This window comes from Pollicipes pollicipes, unplaced genomic scaffold, assembly GCF_011947565.3.
Source record: "Pollicipes pollicipes isolate AB1234 unplaced genomic scaffold, Ppol_2.1 Scaffold_1600;HRSCAF=1878_pilon_pilon_pilon, whole genome shotgun sequence".
In the NCBI taxonomy this organism is placed as follows: domain Eukaryota; kingdom Metazoa; phylum Arthropoda; class Thecostraca; order Pollicipedomorpha; family Pollicipedidae; genus Pollicipes; species Pollicipes pollicipes.
In genome coordinates, this window is record NW_023595962.1 from 513600 (window position 1) to 537143 (window position 23544).

General features: G+C 50.2%; 1 protein-coding gene across 1 annotated transcript; it reads left to right on the top strand.

The window, feature by feature from the left end:
- The first annotated feature begins 1907 nt into the window (after positions 1–1907).
- Positions 1908–22172, top strand: LOC119098872 (cytochrome P450 4C1). The gene is made up of 13 exons (XM_037221953.1): positions 1908–2061; positions 6475–6717; positions 7946–8049; positions 8413–8503; positions 9010–9192; positions 10729–10798; positions 12995–13121; positions 13794–13866; positions 14845–14951; positions 15433–15548; positions 18132–18253; positions 18909–19088; positions 20910–22172. Exons 2-13 carry the CDS (start codon positions 6483–6485, stop codon positions 21068–21070), a joined length of 1569 nt encoding a protein of 522 aa, XP_037077848.1. The 5' UTR covers positions 1908–2061; positions 6475–6482; the 3' UTR covers positions 21071–22172.
- Positions 22173–23544: the final 1372 nt, after the last annotated feature.

The following is a 23544-nucleotide window of genomic DNA, read 5'->3' on the forward strand; positions in this document are numbered from 1 at the left end:
GAGAGAGAGGAGAGAGTGAGAGAGAGAGAGAGAGAGAGAGAGAGGGAGAGATGAGGAGAGAGAGAGAGGAGAGAGAGAGAGAGAGAGCGAAGCAGTGAACGGTCACATACATACATACATACATACATATATATATGTATATATATATATATATATATGTGTGTGTGTGTATATATATATATATATATATATCTTTAATACATGTATGCATACATATAAACACAATATTTACATATATCTTACTACGGTAGCTGACTAGCTTAGCTTCAGCATCGCGTGTAATACGCTTATGCAATATGAATATCCTACGTTGCACAAGTTCCCAAGATGCTCTACGTTGTTTACATTCAGGTTATGTCAGATCAATGTGTTCCAGACTGCTTTTGACTAGGAGATGCCCTAGCGGACGTAGTCCATTTCCATGTCATCATGGACAAAGTCCACAAATTAGAAGCTCTGCGGTCGGAGTCGCGTCAGATACACAGAAAACACATTTCTTGACATTTGAATCATGGTCCGTGATTATCTGAAGCAGGTGATCACAAGTGACCTTGCATCAATTACCTGCATCAAAAATCATGGAGGCCTCCATATTGCACAAAAGCGAGATTTTATAAGCCCAACAATAATTTGCCGAATGAGATCACGTACAGTTGACTCAAGATGATCTAGCTTATTTGATCACCAGATCACGCGTAAGCGTTCGTTTCGTTTCGTTTTCGTTTTCGTTTCGTTTCCTGAGGAAAGCAAACACAAAATTCATCATGATGACCTAGTATGACATCAGGGTGACCTGGCTCGACCTCAGCTGCCCCCAAGCAACGTCTTTGAATCCGTTTATGTGGGCTCATCGCGTATAAAGACAATACCAATGCGACGAATACAACCTCCGAATCATTACCTAACATGGTACTGATTAAGATATAATCTCCGAATAATAATAAGTAAATACTGATAATTGAATAGAAATAAATAATAATATACATACTAATAATAGAAAACACTAATGAAATAAAGGCTCCGAATCAGTACCTAAGTACCTAGTGACGTCATTTCGTCACAACCTAGCATGACGTTGACCTATATTTATGAAACGAAGCCTGCGAGCCAGCGCATATGAACATTTCGCCCGCATATACGTGGGGTGGAAGCTTGCGCGTCTGAAATACACGCCGTCGCCAGCCGCGTTTTAACGCGACAAATGACGCCATCTGGTGATTACCTTCATCATTTTGACCGCTGTCGTATTTTGCGTGTACTTTCCTGGCAGTTAAAGTTTTTCGCACGCTGCATCAACTTTGAGTGATAATCCCACGCCGAATGATAAGAACACCCCCGCTTTGAGCGAGTGTGACCATTGATCGTTCGGCGCCTCGAAGCCGGCGCTGAGACGCGTACCCGGCCGTCACTTGTTCACCCGGGCCGCGTGCTGCGGCGCCGCGGGACGTGTAAACAAACCACTCCAACCCCGGCCCGTGCAGGCGCCGGCCGGCCCGGTACGCGGCGGGGTCGGTGCCGTCTCATGGTCAGATCTCGTCCCGTGCTGAGATACGGCGCTCCTCCGTCAGCCAGAGGACAGAGGCGCACCCAGCCGCCGAATCGGGTGGAGCGCACTGGTGGCGTCAATCCTGAATCCTCCGCTGATGGTCGGGCGCTTGAGGGACCGTAGATAACGATGGCAGGTGATCTCCAGTGGGAGGAGGGAAAGCTGGGGCTGTATTGATGCGTTGGGATGGTCGATCGCTTCCACAGATCGCTTCGCTTCGCTGCCTCGTTGCCCGTTTCCGAGTCCGGCCAGACTCCCGTCGCGCCCTGCCGCGGGACGCGTGCCTGGCTCCGCCCCTGGCGCCCCGCGGGCTCCGCCGTCCCTGCCGCTGGGAAGCGGGATAGTACGCAGTGGGCGACGACGGGATCCGGTGCCCAAAACCGGTAGCCATCCCTGCAGGCTGGGATCCAGCCGCACGTACCGGGATCCGTCTCCACCGACCAGTATCCTGCTACTCAAGACTGGGGTCCGCCCGGATATAGGCCGCGCGAGCCTGGCGCCACCCCCAGACTAGGGTAAGCCGCACAGGCTGATCCGAGCTGAAACAAACGGCTGAGGGAGACTGTGACCCGAGGCGCAAAGCGTCACCGACGGTGCCTTTTCAGACTCATCACTATCTTGACAAGTGTTAGTGCTAATGTGCTAATAAGTAGCATTTAACAACTTGCTCCCGCGATGAGTTATTCCCTCGAGTTGTGTCCGCGATTGAGATATGAGAAAGTCTGAGCACGCTTCGCATTCATGTCGCACGGTTTGTAAGAATGGCGGGGCTGGATTTGTGTAATTAAACGTAATGAACACTTGCGAGGCAGCTCTAAGTGATAGAACAGTTGCGACAATTTCCGGTGACGGCTCTCTGATAGCCACAAACAAGACGTCACTTCAATCGAACGCGCCTTTGGTGGCTAGACCAAAGCCAAAACTTTCTTACCAAGCGCGTCATTGAGCGCCAAACAGATCTTTGGCTTTGTTTGGTTATTTTGATTGATTTGATTTTCGACCAGTTATGACCATTTCAGGCCTATGAGATGAAGGAGAGTGGATAACGGTGGGGTATGACCCACAGGCGTCTGGGGGCCCAAATCAGTATAGGCCTCCGCGAGCCTAGCCGCGTAGGGACCCCTCTGCGGTGTACGCGCCGGGCGCCCGGTCGTGGTGCCCTCCAGGACGCCTCTCGGCCCACTCGTGGCTGGCGTATTTTGATCTTGGATATTCTGCGTGGGCGTAAGTGCCCTGTAAGAGGAGCTAATGTGTGACCGCCAGGCATTCATCGAGCTTTGCGCGCTGGTCACCAAGATCAAGATTTAGAAGGCGTTGGGCTGTGGATGAAATACGCTCCTATAGTAGCTGTAAACGCCTCTGAGTTTCATGCAATGTTAGGCGCCATTGCGTGTTTTCAATGCATCGGTCTACCGGTTACCGATATCGTGTTTTTTTTCACAGGTCGAATATGCACCTGCTTCTCTTAATATCGAAATATGAGGTTGGTGTTTCTCTTTGGTGTTTTTCTCTCTTGGTGTTTTCTCTCTCTTAAAACACTCTTGGCGTTTTCCATTGCGAATAACTGATGGCTACTTATTGATGATATCAATGGTGAAAATAATCAATTGCTTTTGTAATGTGAATAACATTTATCTTCAATTTTCATGCCTGTTCAGAGAGCAGGATCTTTGTGGCCTGACCTGGCCTGTGACCTGACCTGTCCGATGGCACACAGCGACAGAGGGAGGACGATGGGAGCGTTGTCTGCAGCTCTGGACTGTAGCTGCTTCGCTAGCTTTCTGATGACACCGGACGGCGATCAGTCGGAGCCCTACCTAAACCGCGGATTCGCAGGAATTTTAGTTTGTTACTTGGAACAAATGCTTGAACAACAACCACTACTCCACAACTCCTGTCTTCCTCTCTTATCCCGGCGCATTTGTGCTACGCGGTTTCTGTTCCCCGAGATTCTAATTGGTTCTTTCCGGGGAATGAATGGAAATGATTGGACGAACAGTCTGCGACGTGTGCGACCTGCACGGAGTCGCCATAGACTCCTGCCCAGTGGGATGCCAAGTCAAAACAATGCCGGGTCAGCTGAATTGGTAAACAAACCATGAGCTTTCAAGGTCTAGTGGCAAAGCTACACACACACAAATCCCATTGGCTTTTCAGAAGTCGTCTTGTGACTTTTTACACAAACTCACTCATGTTTTTCTTTTCCAATCAGAGCTTTTCAACAACTTCCGGAGCAATGACTCGTTGATATCGTGCGCGAGACTAGGTGAGTGGCGAGATAATATATATACATATATATATATATATATATATATATATATATATACATATGTCGACACATTTGCTTACCGTTTTCGTACGTTCTCATGGGGCAAACCACACACTGATTACTGGATTGTTTGTGCACGAACCCAAACGCCGTTCAGTCGCTACAACTAGATAGATCTCCCGTCTTTCATGCAAGGTTATCAACTGTATGGTGTTGTGTGGGGCTTGCTCGTCTACCGATCTTGCCCATTAAGGAAATATATTTTTGGAAACTGACGCACGCCATGAATCTTGAACTGCTGAACAAGATTTTTGCAGCGCACAGACGTTTTTTAAAATCATACATGCTAATCATGTAGACAGTGGCCAGTGGTGAGCCGTCTGCAATGCATTAAAGCAATTGGGTAGGCTGCTTAAGTGCACATAAGTTACGAACAACAAGATCATGGATCTCTGCGCAATAACTGGGAGTTCAACGACGCAGGAGACAGCTGTCTGCTTCGAGACTTGGTGATTCGGTGGTTTCGATAAACTTCCAGTTTCGAAAAACAGTTTTATTCGGCTGTTTTTCTATCCGCAAAATATGCATTGTGATCACCGATATGCGGTTATGGTATTGACAAAGACGGAAACTAAGCTCTTTTTCTGCCGCACACATATTTGTCCTTCCATCAGTTCAGGCTTGGCACATCACTTGTAAACAAGTGGTGGGCAAAGCGACATTCACAAGCGTTTAGCGAGCACATCTGCCGAACGCTGATAGCGTGTTCCTATCATGCCCTCAGAGCCCAACTGGCGTTTGATGCGGCTGTCAAGATATCACGCCTGGTAACACCGTGAAGGGCGACGCTGCCACTTGTGTGTGCTATGCTGCCACACTTATAAGAATAGATTCGTTTTTTTTCTGTCTGGAGGGTCCCTGCGCTCTGTAAACGGTTTTGAGCTCTTTAGGGGGTATGGGGCCCGTACCTCCCTGGATTTCAGACTGAGTGTGTTTATTGAAGAACGGTCGCCGAAAGAGATACTTTTCTGCTTTGTTTTTAGCTTCTCGCAGGCGTTGACAATATCTCAAACGAATATGGCACATGGTCTCTCCGACATAGGCTATGCTCCTCCTTTGTTTTGTACACAGTTAACACTTAATTTCGTGAACCACGTTTTTTTGCGTGTGCAAAGCCTTGAAGTACTGAATTACATAAATAGCACATGTTGTTCCTGAGGCACTCATGATTCGAGATAGAAGATGTCACCAGGCGCTCTGTCAGCTTCTTGTCTTTCCTCCAAGCCGTATGTTCGCACAGCTTTGATTTCCAAACGATGTGTCCGATTTAATTTATGTACGGTGAACCTAAGAATCTGTTGTCCAACAGGTCGTGTCCCTGTTTCGCACCACCCATCCCCCACGTGTTCCAGTTTTGTTTTACCTCTTCCAACATTCTACCTAAAGGTCACGGAGATTATCCATTGGCAAACAGCAAAGTTTATGTTTCGCTTACGCTCTTCCTTTCTTTTCATTACTTGATGGGTTGCTTAGAGCCCTATGAAACATGTTACAAAATGTGCTGTGCTTAGTGGAAGTTGGGTGCACCTGTTGGATCCGTCCTGCTTCGTGACGTCACCTGACACGCAGCATAGGCGCTTGCCACCGGTCGGAGGCCGTCCCAGAAAACTTCAGTCATTTTTTTGTTGAGGGTGGCAAGAACTCACCTATGACCTCATTATAAAAAGTCTGCACGGTGGAATCTAAACATTCGGTTGTTTTCATGGCGCATTCTTGGCTCTGTGTACCGGACCTTGGTGTCTAGCAGCTGCGAAGTTATGAAATAGATGCATGATGAACATCATCAGTGGCTCTGACCTTTGAAAAAGTCGTTCTTATTCAAGGCAGCATGAAGCCATGTTTTAAAATTGTTGCCAATTTGCTGCACGACGCCGTTAAATCAGAGAACGAAAATGTTGGCTTTGATAACGTAAACCGTTCAAAATGATATCGAAATAAGTCGTGAAAAGTGTTCACGACTTATTTGCCATAACTAATGCCAATGAACATTTGCGTGTATCAATATCATCACCGTTTATGAAGACGCCGAATGCAAGGTCACTCAACTTCAATATCACTAGGTTACCTCGCATCACCTGTGAGAGGTGATTGTTATATGCTTTGCTAAATGTTATAGCTATAAGCTTCAACTAAATCTGCCTTCTCCGCGGATTTACAAAACAAGCTGCGATGAGCTGGAAATCGCATGATTTGGTCTTGCTCCACCCGACGTGACAAAGCAGCCTTAAGAGACGGTGTTTAATGATATTTGCAAAAGTGACAGGTCTAGCATATACGTACCGCCATCACTGTTTTGATTTGTTTTTTGTCTATCCCGGTATGGTATGGTATGGTATGGTATGGTATGGGTTTGGCAGAGGGCCTCACGCCCATGCCGGGAAGGCGGCCAAACACTTACGGAGGGCCTCACGCCCGTAACGGGTAATGTGGCCAAGCACGTACGAGAGGCCTCACGCCCGTACCGGGGAAGGTGGCCAAGCACGTGCAAAAGGCCTCACGCCCGTACTGGGTGAGGTGGCCAGGCACGTGCGAAGCTAGCGTCGGACATGTGAGTCTGGCATTGTAGGACGGCGTTTTAACTCGTGGCATGTTGCTCCAGCCGCCGTCATGCCGGGGATAACGGAATCACTGCTGGACGGCGTCCTGTCGGTGCTGCCGGACGTGCGCGCCCTGCCGCTGCCGCACGTGCTGCTGCTGCTGCTACTGCTGTTGCTGTTGCCGCTGCTGCTGCTGCTGTACAGGGCGTCGTCCGGCGGCGGAGCGGGGATCGGCGGATTGCCGGGGCCCAAGCCTATGTACCCGCTCATCGGCTCGGCCCTCCTGATGCCCAGCGACATGACAGGTGAGGAATAGGACCGGTGGGAAAGACGGGCGATGAGGACTGGTGGAGAGGACCGGTGGGGGGGGGGACCCATGGGAAGCACTGGTGGGGAGGACCAGTGAGAAGCACTGGTGTGAAGACCGGTAAGGAGGAGCACCGGTGAGGAGGACTGGCGAGGAGGACTAGTGGGGAGGACTGGTGGGGAGACCGATGGGGAGAAATGGTGGGGAGGACCGATGAGAAGGACTGGTAAGAAGCACTGGTTGGAAGGCTGGTAAAGAGGAGCACCGATGAGGAGGACTGGTGAGGAACTCCGGCGGGAGGACTGATGGGGTGGATCGATGGGAAGGACCGATGGGGAGGACTGGTGAGAAGCACTGATGGGAAGACTGGTACAGAGGAGCACCGATGAGGAGGACTGGTGAGGAACTCCGGCGGGAGGACTGGTGAGGAGGACTGCTGACGTGACAGGTTCCGGCTGACACGGCTTTGGCCCGGACAGGCTCGGTTTTGGACACAGAAGGTGTTAGACCGGTGACGCTGCGGAGTAAGATGCCGATTCGAACTGCATCTACGCGTTAGATGTTCTGAACGTCCCAGTGCTTGTTCTGGATTCCACTCCGCGGCTCGTCATATTTAGAAGGGTTCGTTTTTAAATAGTTTGTGTGGATGGATGTGGATCAGAAATACGTGTTATAGAGCATTACCGGCATCTGCTTAGGCACCGTAGCCGTGATACTGACATACAAACAAATTAAAATCTACTAGCGATGTGAGTTGTTCGGTGCAATAGCGGGGAACATTATTTACATACATAGGACACTAGTATTAGCCTCATTCCCCGGAACAAAACCAGGAGAATGGAGATGTAGTTGGGTTGATATTTCGGCAACATGCCTTTATCGGAACAATAGCAGAAGTGACTTCTGCTATTCAGATGAACTTCTGCTATTGTTTCAATAAAGGCATGTTGCCGAAACATCAACCCAACTATATCTCCATTCTCCTGTTTTTTTTTCCGATGAATATGGCCATTACTATTGTCTCATTTATTAATGATGTAATGACAACAGTAATGTTATAGTAATACTAAATGATGTGTCTAAAAATAACGCAGGCGGCGATTACTATGATCTGCAGGAGAAAGTGGCTGAAATGGATGGAATAACATTGGAAAACATTTTCAGGGGAAGTTCCATACGAAGACCGAACTATGACGATTCTTAATCCAAATCCTGATTTTTTTTAGAAATTCTCAACGTTTTGATGGGGTGGAGCAAGGAGTTCCAAGGATGTTTTCACTTGAAGCTGGGCTCCGACTACGTCATCATCAACACACCAGAGGCAGCCGAGGTAAATAACGTCACTGAGAGGATGTTTTCGTGAGATGTGGGGCGTAATCAGCCATTATTGTGCCTGATCACTACGTGATCATCACTACATCACTACATCCTTGTGCTTTCTGCTACGAAATATATTTCGAAGTTCTCAACCAATTGCGCGGAATCCTGCACTTGCTCGAAACCACGTGGTGCAACCTTAAGGGACTGTTCCAGTTTGCATGTGGTTTTGAACTGATACGACCGTCTTGAAGATCATTCGGTTGTCATGCTAAATGCTTGTTGCGTTAGTTCCGGGTCTGTTCTTTTGAGCTGTTGGTTTTCTGTCGGCCCCTAACCGTCAGTCCAACTCTCCGAGTGCCTGGCGTTGTTACAGGTGGTGTTGAGCAGCAACCAGCACATTCAGAAGGGCGAAGAGTACGACGGCTTGAAACCGTGGTTGGGTGACGGACTACTGATCAGCGCAGGTGGGCTCGAATCCCAGTCGTTCCCAAAATATTTGGTCATAAAACATACTTATTTAATCAAGTCGGGGATGAAAAGGATTTCGTCAGAAATTGACTGCACCTATTGATAGTTCCCAGATAGACTATCAGCTTCAGAGGAGTCATGCGACTGTCCAGTCGTCTGAGCATCGAGAATCGCGGATGTGCGCACCAGTACGGTCGCGCTACACAACGGCTACATACATACCTGGTTATGTAAAGTGGTTGAATATTTAACCGTAAGACTATTGTGAAGGGCGTTGCTGGCCAGCGGTTGGTTGCTGGCTTTTCGTTCTGGCTGCCATTCGTGGGTATGATTAACCATCTCGAGGAAAGATATTCTCAGATATTAAATATATAAGATATTCTCGATATATTCACACATTAAAAACTCATGCTCTCAGACAGAGAAACGGCTCAGGCGTCACATCGAGAGAAATGTTGATGGCTCGCAGAAGAGTGGTCGAAATAATGATCCTTCCCACCAGGCTCCAAGTGGCACAAGAGGAGGAAGATGCTGACGCCTGCCTTCCACTTCTCCATCCTGGACCAGTTCATGACGGCCTTCAACGAGCAGTCGAAAGTGCTTGTATCTAAACTGCGAGAAACGAACGGCCAAAGGACCGACGTCTTTCCCTACATCACCAAGGCAACGCTGGACATTATCTGTGGTGGGTTCCAAACGCAGGACATTATCTGTGGTGGGTTCCAAACGTGACCGTGCAAGCGCACGCGAGGTGATCTACCATGGGGTTCCTCGTTCGAGGTGATCTACCATGGGGTTCCTCGTTCGAGGTGATCTACTATGGGGTTCCTCGTTATTTTGCGTGATGACGTGCCATGAACCAAAGACGTATTGCAGCAATTCCATGTCTTGTACCTTGGTTACGATTAATGACGTCTGAAGAGTCTGGGTGAGTTGAGTTCTCAGAACAAGAGATCCGAGATATTTGGCTGTAAGACGTCGAGTATACTCTGTGATCTCATGTCAAAGAAAGTGTCGCATTTTTGCGTGGCCCTATAGGTTAGAGAGTATCTGGCTGCGTGGTTATGAGATAGGAGAACAAAATAGTTGCTGGTTGTCGCCCAGGATGCTGTTCATTCCGGTTGCATATCATGTGTGATATCGTAAGTGGTGCCGACACAGAAGCGGCCCCGACACCAGCGGGCTCCGCCCCTAGCGGGCTCCGACAGGTCGTCGGATGTCCTGCTGCGCCCTCTGCGCTGGGCGTGCTTTGCGGTCGGGGCCAGTAGCGGCATTGGAATGGAGGGTGGTCTTTTCCACTGTGCCAGAGGCCCCACGCTGATCTAGAGGCCCTCATTGACCCAGAGACCCTCAATGACTCGGGGGCCCTCAATGATCCAGAGACTCTCAATAACCCAAGGGCCCTCACTGACCCAGAGGTCCTCAATGACCCAGAGGCCCTCAATGACCCTGTGGTCCTCATTGTCTCAAAGATATCACTGGTCCAGAGGCATGTTCCAGAGGCTCTCTGTCTCAGGGGCCTCTCCCTCCTGCCCCAGAGGTCAATCCCTCACCGCCAGTCAGTCCAAGAGGCCACTCACTGACCCAGAGACTCTTACTGGTCCGCTGGCCGTCATTGTCCGAAAGACGGTCACTTTCTGACAGACCTCCGCTGTCACTAGGGTCCCTCGTATGCCAACGATTGATGCCTGCGCTGTCCCTGGGGTCCCTCGTATGCCAACGATTGATGATGAATAATGACGTGGGCAGAGTTCAAGCTTTCTGTGTTATCGAATTGTTCAACAATAAAATGCAAAAAGGTGGTGCAGGATGACTCCACTGTCAGTGCCCATAACATTAAATTAGTGATGGGAGAAACGAACTAAGTGTTGTTTATCGACGAGACAGCCTGGCTGGCTTATGTGAAAGTTGTCTCTCATGGTCTTTGCTGTCCACTGACGCGCTAATACCCGACCGACTTTCGGTGGATCGAAGTCCGTTCGCCTTGATGCGGTCTTCGCTATCTTCGCACCGGGCAGGGTTTCGGTGTAGTTTTTTAAAGCGATCGATACAGTCCGACATAAAACTGCCTCCAGTATTCCGCATTGCATGGCAATTTCTCGCGGAATTAAAAAAACCGGAAAGGTTCCAGAAACCTTCCCGTACTGTTCATGTTTTCTGAGAGAGGCCAGAGCGTGTATGGGGTCTGGGTTACCGCCGTCACTCTGCCCCGTATCCGCAGAGGCCACCATGGGGGTGCAGATTAAGGCGCAGCAGGGCGCCCGCTCCGACTATGTTCGGGCTGTGTACAGGTGAGGTACGCTCCAACTATATCCGGGCTGTGTACAGGTGAGGAACGCTCCGACTACGTCCGGGCTGTGTACAGGTGAGGTACGCTCCGACTATGCCCGGGCTGTGTACAGGTGAGGTACGCTCCGACTATGTTCGGACTGTGTACAGGTGAGGTACACTCCGACTATGTCCGGGCCGCGTACAGGTGAGGTACGCTCCAACTATGTCCGGGCCGTGTACAGGTGAGGTACGCTCCAACTATGTCCGGGCCGTGTACAGGTGAGGTACGCTCCAACTATGTCCGGGCCGTGTACAGGTGAGGTACGCTCCAACTATGTCCGGGCTGTGTACAGGTGAGGTACGCTTCAACTATGTCCGGGCCGTGTACAGGTGAGGTACGCTCCGACTATGTCCGGGCTGTGTACAGGTGAGGTACGCTCCGACTATGTCCGGGCTGTGTACAGGTGAGGTACGCTTCGACTATGTCCGGGCTGTGTACAGGTGAGGTACGCTCCAATTATGTCCGGGCCATGTACAGGTGAGGTGCGCTCCAACTATGTCCGGGCTGTGTACAGGTGAGGTACGCTCCGACTATGTCCGGGCCGTGTACAGGTGAGGTGACGGGTCTTCTGATAGCTGATACTGACAACCGTCCGCATGATGTGACGCCTTATCACATCATGGGTGATAAGCTATCGGTCACGGGCCGCCGATTACAGATTCCGGATGCCGGCTCCCGGATCATGGATCCCAGATTCGGATCCCGATTCCAGGATCCGGATCCAGTACCCCAAGTGTCACAACCCAGATCCCAGATCCCGGATCCTCGAGGATCCCGGATCCAGAGGGATCCTAGATCCCGGGTCCTTGAGGATCCCAGATACAGAGGGATCCCAGATCCCGGAGGATCCCGGAGCCCGGATCGCGGATTATACCCGGGGAGGAAGGAGGAGGGACATAGCTCAGTCTGTGGCATTTCGGACCTCCGCGTGATATGCTCGGGTTAGTTTCCCGGCTGAAGACTGGGACGCGACCAGTCTTTCTTGGAGCTCGATCATAAATCAGTCTTGTAACAATTCCCATTAGGTTGAGGGTGCATGCCACGGGTCACAGGTACCGGGTCACAGAAATGGGTCACATGTCACAGAGGCCACATAAGTAATGGGTCTGGCGGTTGACCCTGGTCCAGGTCACAGATGCAGGCGGCAGATCACAGATAACCGTTTAAGGTCACGGTCACGGGGCACAGAGAATGGCTCACAGATCGATTGATCACACAGATCACATATTGATTGACGCAGATCACAGATCGACGACGCGTCACCGACTCGCAGACATTCGATCATTACTGACCACGGCTTTAAGTGCGCATGTCGCAGATTACCAGTCGGAGGTCATGGTTCACAGCTCCCAGGCTAATGACCACTGGCCGGAGGTCATGATCCACGGGCTCAGGATCAATGCGGTGGCGTGGTGCTGCTGCGCCCGCTGTTTTCTGATCCATTCGCAGCCTCAGCAGCCGTGCAATGGCGCTCCCGGTGACAGCTGTGAGTCCAACCATTGTTCGGATTGTGTGGTCGCCCAGAGACAGCGGAACGTTCACATTTCAAAAGATAAGAGTCACCGAAGCAACGCTGGCATATCTCGAAGGCTGACACATTCCTGCATCTGGGCATGGAAGGAGGTGTTTCACATTTGCGTGAGGTGTCGAGAGACAACGTTTTTGAGATATTTTTAGAGAGAGATAATCATTCTCAGGATCATTGGTTACAGTCCACAGTCATGCCATTTTGAAGGCTTCAAACCCTCTTATTTTTTGAGGCAGGCGCATCCCAACTTGTCCAGCCTATTTCGTGCCACCTATCTGAATGACACCCAGACAGGTATGACACGATAGAAACGTCATGCAAACGCCCCCCCCCCCCCCCACCTCATTGGCATTATTGAACTAATGGTAGTGAAAGGCAAGGCCACTTTATATTCGTGTATATGTTTAAAAGCATAACTCATACAATTGAAAAACATGCAAAATAATGATGACAAAAATAATTATCAAAATTCATACAACAAAAAACAAATTATTATGACCTCGTTAATATAAGATGTACGTTAGTTTTCACGATCAGCCTCAATATGTTGTGTGTGAGTGTCGTTTTTGATACCGTTCTGCCGCCCGTAAATAGCTGTAGCGCTCTACTAATCAACGATGTTTTCAGAATGGGCGAGATCTCCTTTTTCCGCTTCTTGAAGCCATGGCTCAGAAGTGATTTCCTGTTTCGTCGGACTTCGTTGTACCAATCCCAACAAGAATGTCTAAAGCTTCTTCACGGGTTCACAGATTCGGTGAGCAATTTCCAAACTTTGGCTAAAAAACTCGACTGATGATCATAGGCAAAAACACGGGAGGCAACGCCCCGATTTCAAATGCCTTGCGTACGATACGCGCAGGAAGGTGTTGTGTTAAAATGACACATTCCGTCAGATCCTCCACAAAACACGTGGGCTGTTTAACATGCGTCTTAATTATTGTCGCAACACCCAGGATCTTTTCAACAACCAACTTGAAAACAACTTGTGTCAATCTCGAGTGACGTAGAGCGCATAATTTCATCCTGCTGAAACACCGTCACATTCAAACTGAACCTGACTACGAAACAGGAATCTGTTAGCTCTGAACAGCCACGACACGAGTGCTGTGTCTGTGTGTGAAGATAAACAAGCCTTCATCACGCAACTTGACCCGCGCAGCTAATATGTTATGCTGAAGGGCTTACGTTTGGGTTCGCAACTGGTTGCCTCACCGAGTAGTGCCAAAGCGTTCCCTGGCGCTGCCTGTCCGCGCAAGGATGTTTCTTGCTTGGCGAACAGCTCACATCATTGGTGTTGTTTTCTGTGTTATTGTCTTATTGTTTCTGACTTATTATCTCTGCCCGTGAGCTGCCGTGCGCACGGTGTTTTCACCCGCAACATGTGATAAGCCGCTGGGTTGTGGCTGACCGGAGCGATCTTGATCAGGTGATTCAGTCCAGGAGAGAGGAGCTAAGCAAGTCAAAAGACGCGTCCGAAACTCCACAGACGTCACCACAAGGTACCTGCAGCGTTTTTACAACGTAACATATCGACACTGGCTTGCCGCTCTCACAAAAAAATATCGGCTCAAGTGCGGTGCCTCTTCCATCTCTCAGTGCTGCTGTGTTTTATCGGGTTCAACAAAACGCGTTTAAACAGAGATCGTGTTCCATGTGTTGTTTGACGACTCACTGTTGTGCTTAGATTCGTCGTTAAGCGTAGGTCACCGAGGCCACGGGAAACTCTTAGCCCTGCATTCACGTGACTGGAGGTGGGATGCGGTATTGCCCTGAAGTCTTCGCCCTGCAGCACCGGGAATTCAAACGTGCGACGCGCGTTTCGAATGCCGCCACCCATAGTACGGATTTCCCCGTCCCATCTAGGAAATGCGGTGCCTTTGACGGGGATCGAACCCACCCGAGGCCTTGAATCAACTCGACTTTCTTCGACCCTAGCTATAAGCCGCCATCGGAGCTTTGACCGCTACACCGCTACCATAGCGGCCCGGCGGTGTAGCTAAGCAGCGCCTTGCTTTGCATTCGGGCCACTTGGTTTACTGTCAGTGCCACGTTCAGTACAATGTGAACCAAAATAAGTTTACACCAATATGGACTCACATTCCAGTATATACACACCTTGGGCTTTGGCTCCGAGTCATTTCGAAGTACAATTCCCTTATTTCGCGGTCTCTTCGTACGCTGATCTTCGCCTGCATGTGCATTGCGATAGAGTAAGTCAGCAAGTTTTAAGTACCTCTTTTGACGGGGCTGGATCACGATCCCAAGCTGTGATGATCCACCAAAACCGCCGTCTGTTGGCTTATAACGATGAGGCTATTCGGCATTGCGTTAAGGGCATCGCGCGCGACAGTCATCATTCAGACCCTGTGGACAGGAAGCGGTTGGCACTCTGGGCCCGCTGCTTGCGGCTTCCACCGACCAGCAGCCGTAGAATGAGCTACGTGCATCTGGTAGCTGACGTTGGAGGCCTTCCACAGGCCGGAAGCGGCTGGCGCTGCTGGACCTGCTGCTGGCCTCCACCATTGACGGCCGGCCGCTGAGCGATGCCGACATCAGGGAGGAGGTCGACACGTTCATGTTCGAGGTGGGGGTGATGGTATCCACCGGTGGGCTCATGCGTGCTGTCGATCGTATGTGTGCTTGCCGCCCCTCCCCCTCCCGCCCCCAAAGATCGGGTATGTAGGAGGATGTGCAGGAAGGAAGCTGTCCTCCACGCACGTGGCGTTCACGCCTTGACGTTCCTCTGTGTTCATTCGCATTCTCAGCTCTACAAATACATTAATGCTTATCTACGTGAAAAGAGGACGTCTGGACCGCAACGCAATTTATTCAGTCTTGCGTGCCAGACTGACGACTTACCTGGACATGACGGCCCTGTTACAACGTTACAACGTTACCCTTCACAACGTCTTGAACTTTCTTAGCCCCTTACTCTTCCGCGCTGGTCCGAATCCCTGCGATCTCGAATACTGAACAGCTCTGTTCTAAAGCAGCTCCGCTGGAGACGATCCCGTCTTGAGAAGGCGAGACAGCGTTGTCAAGTGACCGCTCCTACCCGCCTCCAGGGTCACGACACAACTTCGGCCGGCGCCAACTGGACCCTCTACAACCTGGGCCGGCATCCCGGCATACAGCAGAGGGCCTTCGAGGAGGTGCGGGATGTCCTGGGCGACGACGACCGGTGAGAACTGTGAGAGCCTTCTCGGTCGGACGTCGCGCAGTGGCCTGTGAGAACATTAGAGAACCAGGTCATCAGATCGTTCTGTAACAGTCGGTGAGAACCGCGACCACCTTTGAGAGGATTGTGAAACAGCTGGAGAGAGCGTGTGCATTGTACTTGATGCTTAGTGAGAGCTTGAACGGGCCCATTATCTTTGGTGAGAGCACTCACATCGGGGGGGACCGGGATGGCCGGGAGGAGCAGCAGGCAATCCGCTAGGTATCCGTTAAATTCTGAGGTGATATCGGGAGATGTTCTTGGGCTGTCAGTGTCAGTGAAAGTGTTTTCAGGCCCTGTAATTATCAGTGCATGATACAAGTTATCCGACAATCTAAGCAGAAATATAGAGCATATCATGATAAGGGGAAAATCAACACCCGGGTGATCTTGTATATCACAGCCCTTTTTATTCCTGATTGCGACTGGCGATATCGTTTGAATGCCTGGTATCAACCGACACGAGCGTACGATGACATTCAAATGAATGATAGGAGTATCTTCTTTTTTTCTCGGAAAAAGTTGGCTAGATAATTCGTAGGAGCATCTGAATTTGTTGGAAGCGTAGGCAAGTGCAGAAAATTGCTCTGAAACAATTGCAATCGCAGAAAATCCCTCGGTGACCAGTAACGACCTCAGGTCGCGTGAGGCTGCGCCGGCGAAGACACCGGAACACCACACACCACACACCAGAACACCACACATACCCGAACACCACAGTTTCACGCATCCTTGAGTGGCTGGTGCATCAGCAGCCTGTGTAAGCCACGGCTAGAGGGATTTAAAACGTTCTCCGATAATAATTAGAAGACCGCATGCGGCGTGAGGTGAGATCAATTGTCCTTGAGAACTGGGTCGATCCAGACACAGAACCCAAATGTAGGTCGTTTGTGTTTTGGTTGACTCGCATGTAATATGAAGCATGCAGATCTATGTACAAAGTTTGGCGTTAGTCCACAAAAATTTAATTTAATTAAAAGTTAATTTGATTAATAAAGTTCAATTTGATTAATAAAATTTAATTTAAATAACAAAAGTTAATTTAATTAATAAAATTTAATTTAAATAACAGAAGTTAATTTAATTAATACAATTTGATCTGAGGCACACGTCCTTAATTCTGTCGGTGACCGGACATACCACTACCAAGCCTATCTAATCCTACATATACACGGTTTCCTTACGCCGTGAAATGAGGTGGCCATGGATCAGGCCAAAGACCATGAAAACGGACAGGCAGGGTCATAGCAAAAGCAAACAGTTCTGTACTCTGAAACTATGTGACTGGTGACCACAAGACCCCTTCATTCTAAAAGCCGTACTTGATAGCCCAAAAAACTTGGATGTCGGCCGTGGGTCAGATCAACAATTAGTGGACCACTTTGCCAACTAGGTTTGGTTATTTGTAAGTAGTCGCATACTTTGAAGGTACGCTGCTACTGATTTTCACGAGGACTTCACCATTCAAATCTTCATAGTTGCCTTCGTTGATGCAATCCATTTTATCATATGTCAAAGGAAACTTTTCACTTCCATACTGTTACGCAAGAACAGGTAACCAGGAGGGGCCCTCCCTCTATCCCAGCAACGCAATGAACTGTGTGTTAATATCGGAAAGCAAAAAATAAAGTCGCGGCACTCCCAGCGATGAATAGGAAACAAACATAAAAAAGCAGGCGAAGAGATGGTGTCGACCCAGCAATGCTATCCTTCGGCCCTGGAATAGCAATCTACTGTAAACGTCCGGCAACAACTGTCCTCCAGCATGCATGCGCGTAACCTCGACGTCGTTCCACGAATTAAACGTGTATTATGCCTGTCATCCTTGCAACATTGCTGCTTTGGGCCAAGGTTACAAATCTCCATCAGGTTATGAAAATGTCATTCAGCGTCGCATTAAGATGAGTAATCTTAATCAGTACGTCGCCGGTCCTCAATTTTGCTCATTTTCTAAACGCCTGGTGTGGCCTTCCATTGCGAGTCACTAAGGAAAAGAAGTAAGTCAAATTCAGAATCTCCCTATTTCACCCTTCTCTTCTCTCTTCCTCATATTCTGCCTTGCAGTTTCTTATCGTTTTCAAATGGAATACGCAAGTTATTCAGTGCATTAGCGGGGAACGTTATTCACATAGATAAGACAGTAGTAGTAGCCTTATTCCTCGGAAAAACCAGGAGAATGGAAATATAGTTAGGTTGGTATTTCGGCAACATGCCTTCATCGAAACAAAAGCAGAAGTGAATAAACGTTTACGTACGTCTACCTGGTTTCCTTCTGCTATTGTTTGGATAAAGGCATGTTGCCGAAATATCAACCTAACTATGTCTCCATTCTCCTGGTTTTTCCGGGTAATAAGGCTAATACCACTGTATCTATGTTTTCAACTGAAACAACAAATCTGTTGTCCAAAGGCAAAAGACTTAAGTGCTATGCTAACTGATGGTTCTCAGACCATTTTGCCTTTTTACGGCAGCAATGTCCACGCGAATCAGATCAAATGTCAAAACAGCTTGAGGAGTTCCGGTTGGAGCCTCCGTGTCACCCCACAGGCCTGTGACGCGCGAGGACCTGTCGCGGCTGCAGTACCTGGAGATGGTGATCAAAGAGTCGCTGCGGCTCTTCCCGCCCGTGCCCATGATCGGACGCCGGCTTAACTCGGACGTCGTCATCGGTGAGGCCGGTGACCTGGTGACCTGACCTGGCCGGTGACCTGGTGACCTGATGACATGGACTGGTCACCTAATGACCTCCTCGGTTGCATGGTGATCTGACCTCGTGATATGACACGGTAAGCTGGTGACCAGGTGAGAGAAGACCGGTTCAGCGGTGAGCGTGCCAGAAATTCCTGCGATAAATTTATTTTATATATCTAAAAAATACGTCAATGCCACGAACGAGGCACTTGCAATGTGGACGCATAATTGTATCCGTCTTCGTCTTCATGCAGCCGTTTTCAACACAACAGGACAAGCTTTGTAAACGTTTGACAAAAGTCGTCATTTTACCATCAGCTGCAGCGTTCTCTTTGCGCCGTTCTCTCGCCGAGCGTTCTCGCTGCACCGTTCTCTCACCGAGCGTTCTCCCTGCAGCGTTCTCTTGCCTAGCGTTTTTATTACACCATTCTTTCGCCGAACGTTCTCGCTGCAGCGTTCTCTCGCTTAGCGTTCTCTCGCTTAGCGTTCTCACTGCAGCATTCTCTCGCCGAGTGTTCTCGCTGCAGCGTCTCCTCGACGAGAGCTCGCTCTGCAGCGTTCTCTCGCCAGGTGTTGTCGGCGCCGGTCAGCACCGGTCTTCCGCTGGTCAGCGCCGGGGTGTCGTTGCTGCAGATGGGTGCAGCGTGCCGCAGCGGTGCAGGATCGGCCTCCTGGTGTACGCCATCCACCGTGACCCGCGCCACTGGCCCGACCCGGACACGTTCGATCCGGAGCGGTTCAGCCCCGAGGCCTCGCGCGGCCGCCACCCCTTCAGCTACGTGCCGTTCTCAGCCGGGCCACGCAACTGCATCGGTAAGCGGCGCGCCGGCGGGACACGGGACGCGAGACACGGGACGCGGGACACGGACACGGACACGGACACGGACACGGACACGGACACGGACACGGACACGGGACACGGGACACGGACACGGACACGGACACGGACACGGACACGGGACGCGGGACGGGGACACCGGACACGGACACGGACACGGACACGGACACGGCACGGACACGGACACGGACACGGACACGGACACGGACACGGACACGGACACGGACACGGACACGGACACGGGATGCGGGATGCGGGACGCGGGACGCGGTATACGGAACGTGGAACGTGGGATGCGGGACGCGGGACGCGGGACGCGGGACGCGGGACACGGGACGCGGGATGTGGGACGCGGGACACGGAACATGACCCTTGCCGGCAGAGGCTGTTCGGAGCAGCGCCCCACTGGCTTGTCACGAACACCTTGTGGGCTGTCAGTTCGGGGTCAGACTCGAGATAACCCTTCAATGCGAAACGTGTTTCGCGAGCTAATCCACGTTTTCAGAAGTGGCAAAGTCCAGCTCGTTAAATTTGGAAAAGCAGAGCTGGTGAAAATTGCGATGCATGTTAACGTCAAACCAGAATGCATATGTCTGTCCTGAATGTTCTTCTTTTCGAACATAGGCGTTGCATGTAATGCATCCAATCAATTTGTGCTGATCAGTTCCAACCAACAGCCAAAGCTCGGCCTACAATTTGAGGATTATCTTTGATTTAATCCAGAGCAGCCCTAAAGCCCAACCGTATCCGTCGCCAAATGAAAGTCATGAGAAATAATCCGGAAGGCCGACATGTGCCTTGTTGGATCTATCGGTTTCTCTGGTGCCTTCTCTGTCGGCTTCTCTGGTGCCTTCTCTGTCGGCTTCTCTGGTGCCTTCTCTGTCGGCTTCTCTGGTGCCTTCTCTGTCGGCTTCTCTGGTGCCTTCTCTGTCGGCTTCTCTGGTGCCATCTCTGTCGACTTCTCTGGTGCCTTCTCTGTCGACTTCTCTGGTGCCTTCTCTGTCGGCTTCTCTGGTGCCTTCTCTGTCGGCTTCTCTGGTGCCTTCTCTGTCGACTCCTCTCGTGCCTTCTCTGTCGGCTTCTCTGTCGGTTTCTCTGGTGCCTTCTTTGTCGACTTCTCTGGTGCCTTCTCTGTCGGCTTCTCTGGTGCCGCGACTGTAAATCCAGCAGGGATGTCCGCTTGACTGCTACCAAAGTATGTCGCAGGCTTTGGAATTGGTGCTGCAGGTAGCTGGCTCGTTTTCGTCTGTGGGCGACGTGATGGACTCACACCGTGCATGCCAATGCTGCGGTAGGGAAAACAGGAATACTGAAGTGGTCTGAAGTGTCTGTCTGAAGCAGACAAACAACAATCAGTTTGGCTGCATTTTTGTACCAGGGCGCGATATATGGCAGCTCCGCGCAGCAGAATAACGTAATATCTCATTACTTGTGGGCTCAAATATACAAGCATCAGTCACACACTCGCAGTTTGTTCCTTGACGAAGTAAGAAATGTGCCTTGGCGAGCTAAACCTTATAGTTAGTTAGGAGCTCAGAATCCTAAAGAATAATCCAGAAAAGAGTCAAAGCACTGCAGGTCCATCACAGGTGACGCTACCCCGGAATGGGTGCACCCGAAGCCATGAATCGGCTTCCATTTGCCAAAGAGCAGACTCGCCCGTGGTTTGCGCTTTTTGGAGTCGAAACCAGGCAACTAGCGACTGGGGTGCGTTCTTGCACAAACACTGGCCTCATTCGCGTTTAGTGCTGTATCAGTTATTAAAAATTTGCAACGTAGCTTTCCCTGACCTGCAGGCCAAAAGTTCGCGCTGATGGAAGAGAAGGTGTTGATCGCCACTGTTCTGCGCAACTTCAAGATCACGTCGCACGACAAGCGGGAGGACATCAAGCTGCGCGCTGACGTCATCCTCAGACTTGAAGGTGGTCTCTGGCTCAGCTTCGCGCCGCGTCACTGATGACGTCACTCGTCCCGTCACACGCCGCGTCACTGATGACGTCACTCGTCCCGTCACCCCGGCCGGCCGACAACGTAGATGCAGACGCACGCCATCGAGCGCCACATTCGAGCTGCCTTTGCTCCTTCGACTGGGCCACTGCCCATGCCACAGCCGCCACACATTTGTCACAAAACTGGTACGGACGTGAGCACTAAGTGCTTAAGCACTGAAGTACGCAGTACTAAACACGTGCCCAAATACTTAAGTGGTTGATACTAAAAAATACCTGAGAACTAAATCGCTATTCTAAAGAAATGTTAAAGTACTAAGTACTAAAAATTGCTTAGTACCAAAGTACTTTATTCTCATGTGACAGATGCGTGACAGATGTGTGACAGATGTGGCAGATGTGTGACAGATGTGTGACAGATGTGCAGCAGATGTGTGGGGCTTGCTGACCGCGGAAGAGAGGCCCGGAAGCTTGGTAGTCGTGCCCGTACGCAGGGTAGCATGAACTTATATGAAAAGCGTCATACCGGATGAACATGTGAATACGAGCCGGATGCACATGTGAACACCAACCGGATACGCATGCAGATGAACACGAGCCAAGAGATGTCGAGTGGTACGTGTAATAAGAATATTTGTACCTCGATATGTGATACGGGAATATGATAGAAGCTTGCCATATCGCAGCTGCACTCCCTCGCCCCTGGAGTGTTGCTATAATAGCTGGGACTCATCCTAGTCTTCAAGCAGACTGCCAGTAACAGCGTAAAACAGACCGCCCAATTCGTGTGAACAGATCGCCCAATCGGTGTGAACAGACCGCCCAATTCGTGTGAACAGATCGCCCAATCGGTGTGAACAGACCATCCAATTCGTGTGAACAGATCGCCCAATCGGTGTGAACAGACCATCCAATTCGTGTGAACAGATCGCCCAATCGGTGTGAACGGCAGTCTAGGTCGTTCGGGACTTGACCGACGTCGCTGGTCTCCCACGTTCCTTTCGCAGTGGTAAGTATTCGGAACCTACTTGGGAGCAATGTAAATAATGAATGTTGCGTATCATGATATCATAAGCGTATACATGCGAAATATACGGTATACGCCTTCGATATCACGCGATATCCCTGATGCTGTGGCAGCGGCATCCTCTTCCAGAATCTGGTCAGACCCTGTGCTGCCATCCACATGCGACTGTGGTAGTGGACGCTGTGGTATCTCGTCCACCATCCGTTTCCAGCGGCTGCTTCTGACATCCTACTGCCATCTACACGTGTGTAAATCCACGCTGCACTTCAGAACGCTTAACACATTGCGCATGTCACACATCACGTGCACGGATTGCATGCATCCAACGCACACACGTCCTAAGGCATTTTTGTGAAGATCCGACATCCCGTTTGTAGTGATTGACGCGTCTGCGTTAACCACTGCGCGTCTGGGAAAGCAGAGGTACGGGGTTCCCCGCGGTGCCCGCCCTTCCTGCCAGGGTGAGAGGCAAGTGACGCCACGTAGCCTCAGCAGCTGTGTGCGTCGTAAAGCCCCAATGACAAGAACCGCCGACCTGTTCCACTTTTGGCTGCCGTCGTACCACGTGTACAAAACTCATCGAATAGGCCTCCTGAACTCTTCCACATCCCCTCACCCCATTTACTTCGCCGAGACCGTGACGTGTACGTCTACGTGTACCACTTGATGTTCCCTCAGTTAGTTGGAGTTGATTTGACTTGACTTGACTTGACTTGACTTGACTTGGCTTGATTTGGCTTGACTTGACTTGACTTGGTTGGCAGGCAGCTGACAAGCTCCATGTATCTTCCCCAAACGGCGCGCTATTTTTCTCAGCTGGGTTTTCTTTAGCACGTCGGAAGCACGTCGAGAACAAGTGACGTCATAATAAAAGTATGACGTGTGATATACTCCGTCGGGTGCGCGATTTGCGATCCAACAGGGCTTGTTTGTTCCGCTGTCAGTCTTATAAAGGGCTCAAATGTCTCTTTAAATCCTCTTGATTATTCTGCTGCAGAGAGCTGCTACCGTTAATCGCATACAAGTATGGGGAAAAGTGAGCCACGTACCAGGTATTTATATATACACCCAAACAAATTTTAGGGTCTCCTTCACCACATTCTTCACCACTTCACCACCTTCTCCTTCATCAACACCACACGCGGCATGGAAGGAAGTCTGCGAGGAATTCGCGATAAGCCAGTCCGTGCAGAGCAAGAGCGGAGGTTTTAAGTTCAAGAGTTATTATGCTGACTTCTCGACCTTCAATATGCCAGGAGGTACTGGTTAAATGGCGTTGTAGAGCACACACTTGTTAACATTGTCAATTCCCGATGGCTCAAGCTGTGCTTATCATCACCAGTGAACAAAGATAAGGAAGGTTAAGGAAAATCTCGATTTTGCAGCCAATACACGTGAATCCAGGAAATGCTCCTAACCAGTACAGCAGCGGGGTGCAGTTTCACAAAATGAGTT